The sequence below is a fragment of the Primulina eburnea genome, chromosome 6 (genome assembly GCF_022965805.1).
Source record: "Primulina eburnea isolate SZY01 chromosome 6, ASM2296580v1, whole genome shotgun sequence".
NCBI classification, from domain to species: Eukaryota; Viridiplantae; Streptophyta; class Magnoliopsida; order Lamiales; family Gesneriaceae; genus Primulina; species Primulina eburnea.
In genome coordinates this window covers 11,039,009-11,042,962 of record NC_133106.1, presented here as the reverse complement: position 1 = coordinate 11,042,962, position 3,954 = coordinate 11,039,009, and the positions used below count along the sequence as shown (strand labels likewise).

Sequence of the window (3,954 nt, the reverse complement as noted above, 5' to 3'; positions counted from 1 at the left end):
TTGATATAGCTCTGAGAGTTCAACTGATTCAAGAAACTAGTAACCTAAATGATTCGGTCACAAAAGTCAGTACTCAAGCAATGACTATTACAATTATTACAACTGTAAGCCAGTTCAGAAACGATATCAAAATAATAGTCAGTTGAAAAAGGATACAAATCATACTGTTTCATCCTCACATCACATACATATTGCCAAAAATTCGAGAAAAACCATTTGGAACACACTAACTGGGAATTCAGTTAGACTAATTCAAATCTGGGTTCCTAAAGGACTAATCAGTTTAGGTCCAAATGAATATAGGTACCAAAATTATATATTATGTGTGATTGCAGGTAACAGGAACAAACAAGGAATCAACTTGGTATCTAGACAGTGACTGTTCACGACAACTGACAGGAGATGCAAATTTGCTATCTCAAACAACAGTTTTGGAAACAACTCCAAAGGTAAAATTGTGGGTGAGGGTAATCTTATTCATGGTAACTTTACAATTAAAGATGTTTTGCTAGTTGAGAATTTTAAGTATAACTTGATAAGCATCAGTGTGACACCTCTGACCCGTAACAATAAAAATACGCAGCGGAAATAAATTTTTCTTTAAAATATGGAAGGAGTTTCAAAATACATTTCTTTAAACATCTTTACAAAATAACAATGCATGATCATTTAAATGACATAACAAAATACAAAACATCATTCCTATGATCATGCCAAAATCTTCCTTCCAACGGTGTATGCATATGACCCCTATCCACAGTCAACGTCCTGGGCCTCCACTCTGATCTGCATCACATGAAATAACTGAAATGAGAATAAATCTCAGCAAGTGGAACTCTTACATAGCAATGACAATATACTCTGTAAAACATAGCTTTGAAATCATAAATACCATCAACTCTGAACTGTAAACTCTGAATCAATGAATATCATAACAATAGCATAGAAATGAGATGGTATTTCTCTTTACTCTGGTTGGATTGATATCAACAGTCACTCTGCTCTGGGGTGCTCATATCCCAAATCGATATAAACCGATAACTCTGAGGGATATAAGCCTATGGTCGTTGATCAACTAATTGCATGCAATTCTCTGGCTATATATTTATCAATCCAATAGAAACATTTAAAATCTCTGGCTTTAACAATCACTTTGAAACTCTATCTTTTCTCTTGTATTCCCTTTTGAACAATAATGAGACATAAAAGCCTCCAATATACATATCAATGAAATCAATACATAACAATGAATCAATTGAAGGGAATAACACATTAAAACCTTTGAAACACAATACATATAACATCATGTGAGCACAAGGGATGAAATTCCACTTACAATCCAATAGAACACCTCAAACTTAGCTCTTGGTTCACCACCTACAACAATAATCCATAAATAACACCAACATCAACTCAATATCCAAGATTACAAGCTAATTAATCCATAAATCCAACAAGAACAACAACCCAAGTCAACTCTTACCCAAAACCTTAAAAGAATTGCACCAAAAGCTTACCTTAGCTTCCTTATACCACGGAGAACCTCGATCTCCAGTCGAAAATCGAACTAGATCCAAGAATCAAAGGTAGGAAATGGATGAAATGGAAGAAAACCCTTGCTCCTTAGAGAGAAAAACGAGATTGAAGGGGAAAGAAGAAGAGAAATGAAGTCAAATCATCCAAAAAGTTACTTTAAATCTCGACCATACCTCCAAAAACCGCGGGTGCGGCACTCCAAGGACCGCGGGTGCGCCATGCCTTCGACCAAACCAACATTTCCTGGACCACTAAGACCGCGGGTGCGCTCCGTTAAGGACCGCGGGTGCGCTCCTGCATCGGTCCTGCCACCGCGTACTCTGCGCACAGCTACTTCAAAGATCGCCTCAAAAACGCCTCTTCCCGTCCGAATTAGAAAAAGTGGTAAACTACAAAGTTGTAGATCTATGTCTTATCTTGACTCCCTCAAAATATCAGAGCATTTGGAGGTCTGAGTAAAACGTTATGCTAAATCTCCCAACCTGTGTCACTGGAGGAACGTCGAAACACACAACACTCTTCGGGACACTTTTGGCTTACCTTCCACAATGATTTGAACAAAACTCAAAATAAGGAAGTTATAGCCTTATGTCTTATCTAACCACTCCAATGGCCTCACCTCATTTGGATCAATATACCATTTATCATGAATTTAATCGTAACGCCGCTACAATAACACTGCACATCATCTATAACCAACCATACTATAAATCATAACTCGAAACTCTTAACATCCAAACTATACTTAAACTTACCCAAATAGCCAATAATCATACAAAATATTAAACCATACCGTACACCGGGCTCGGCTATTACAATCTCCCCTCCTTAGAGGAATTTCGTCCGCGAAATTGACGTCACTACACGAACAACTCAGGATACCTCTCTCTCATCTCAACCTCTGGTTCCCACGTAGCCTCTTCTATCAAATGATTCCTCCAAAGGACTTTAACAATGCCGATCTCTTTGTTGCTCAAAACTCTAACTCTGCGATCCAAAATCTGAATCGGAATCTCTTGGTATGTCAAATTCGGCGTCAAGTCTAATGGCTCGTGGCGAAGAACATGGGAAAGATTCGCAATATACTCTCCTGAGCATCGAAACATGAAACACATTGTGAACTCTGTCAAAGGCAACATAGAATCCCAGCTACCTGGATAATCGATAGTACAAGCTCTGAGCATATCCTCTAGAATCTGAATGACTCTCTCTGATTGACCGTCGCTCTGAGGGTGATAAGTTGTACTAAATGCTAACCGCGAACCCATAGCTCTATGCAAACTCTTCCAAAACTCTGAAGGAACACAAATACAACCTCTAAGGGTCACCAAACCATCACCATACACTCTAAACTCTAAGGTAACTCTCTCCTCTGCTCTAGCTCTCATCTCTATCAACTGAACCACGACAGTCTGCTCTCTACGGATCCTGTCCGTCAATGTAGCCCTAATAACCAACGCTGATAAACGAGCAATGATTCCAGGGACCATCAAAGCAATCACAAACTCCCTATCTCTGTCCGGAGGCAAACCCGGCACATCAAGCTCAAACACATCAACAAACTCTATCACCACATCAATATCACCAATATTCAACTTAACCATACTATCCACATCAACAATAAAAGCCAAAAACCCAACACAACCTCTACACAGCAATCTCTCAGCCTCAAAACAAGAAGTAAAAGGAAGGACCAGCGAAGTACCTGCACTGGCGAGCATACCTCCCCTATCGCCATCATCTTCCTTGGTCAACGAAAAGATACGACCCTGCACTCTCTCTTGACTAGCTCCCTGAGGACAATCTCTGGCAACGTGGCCTGCCGTGCCACAACGATAACAAGTATGAGTGCCATATCTGCACTCTCCCCAATGATGTCTGCCGCACTTGGGACACAATGGCTTCTCAGGATCAGATGGGACTGTCGGTGGTCTAGGACTCAGATCCATCTTGTCTTTCCCTTTGAATCGATCTCCACCTTGCTGACTCGAACTCTGGCTCCTCTGAGCACTAGCCTGATGTCTCGCTTGCCTCTCCCGGGCAATGTCCTTCTCGTCCTGCTCGGCCAACAAAGCCTTGGACACGATTTCCTTGAAAGTCACAGCCTTGGACATGTTGATATCTCTACGAATCTCTGCTCTAAGGCCTCGAATGAAATGAGCGCCTTTATCTCTGTCATTGGATGCAATGTAAGGAGCAAATAGGCAACCCTCCTCAAACTTCAGGATATACTCACCAACATCCATGCTCCCCTGTCGAAGCTCCAAGAACTCTGTCACCTTCCTTGCTCGAAGTGCGTCGGGGAAATACTTGTCATAGAACAACTCTATAAACTCTGTCCACTTCAGTGTCGAGACATCAACTCCAACTCTGGTCGCATTCCACCAGATGCGAGCAGCTTTAACCAACATGAAAACA

At 41.0% G+C, this 3,954-nt stretch overlaps 1 protein-coding gene across 1 annotated transcript; it reads right to left on the bottom strand.

Moving 5' to 3' along the window:
• Window positions 1–2,379: 2,379 nt before the first annotated feature.
• Window positions 2,380–3,509, bottom strand: LOC140833338 (uncharacterized). The gene is made up of 2 exons (XM_073197710.1): window positions 2,601–3,509; window positions 2,380–2,472 (listed from the first exon to the last, which is right to left on the bottom strand). Exons 1-2 carry the CDS (start codon window positions 3,483–3,485, stop codon window positions 2,431–2,433), a joined length of 927 nt encoding a protein of 308 aa, XP_073053811.1. The 5' UTR covers window positions 3,486–3,509; the 3' UTR covers window positions 2,380–2,430.
• Between the last annotated feature and the right edge of the window lie 445 nt (window positions 3,510–3,954).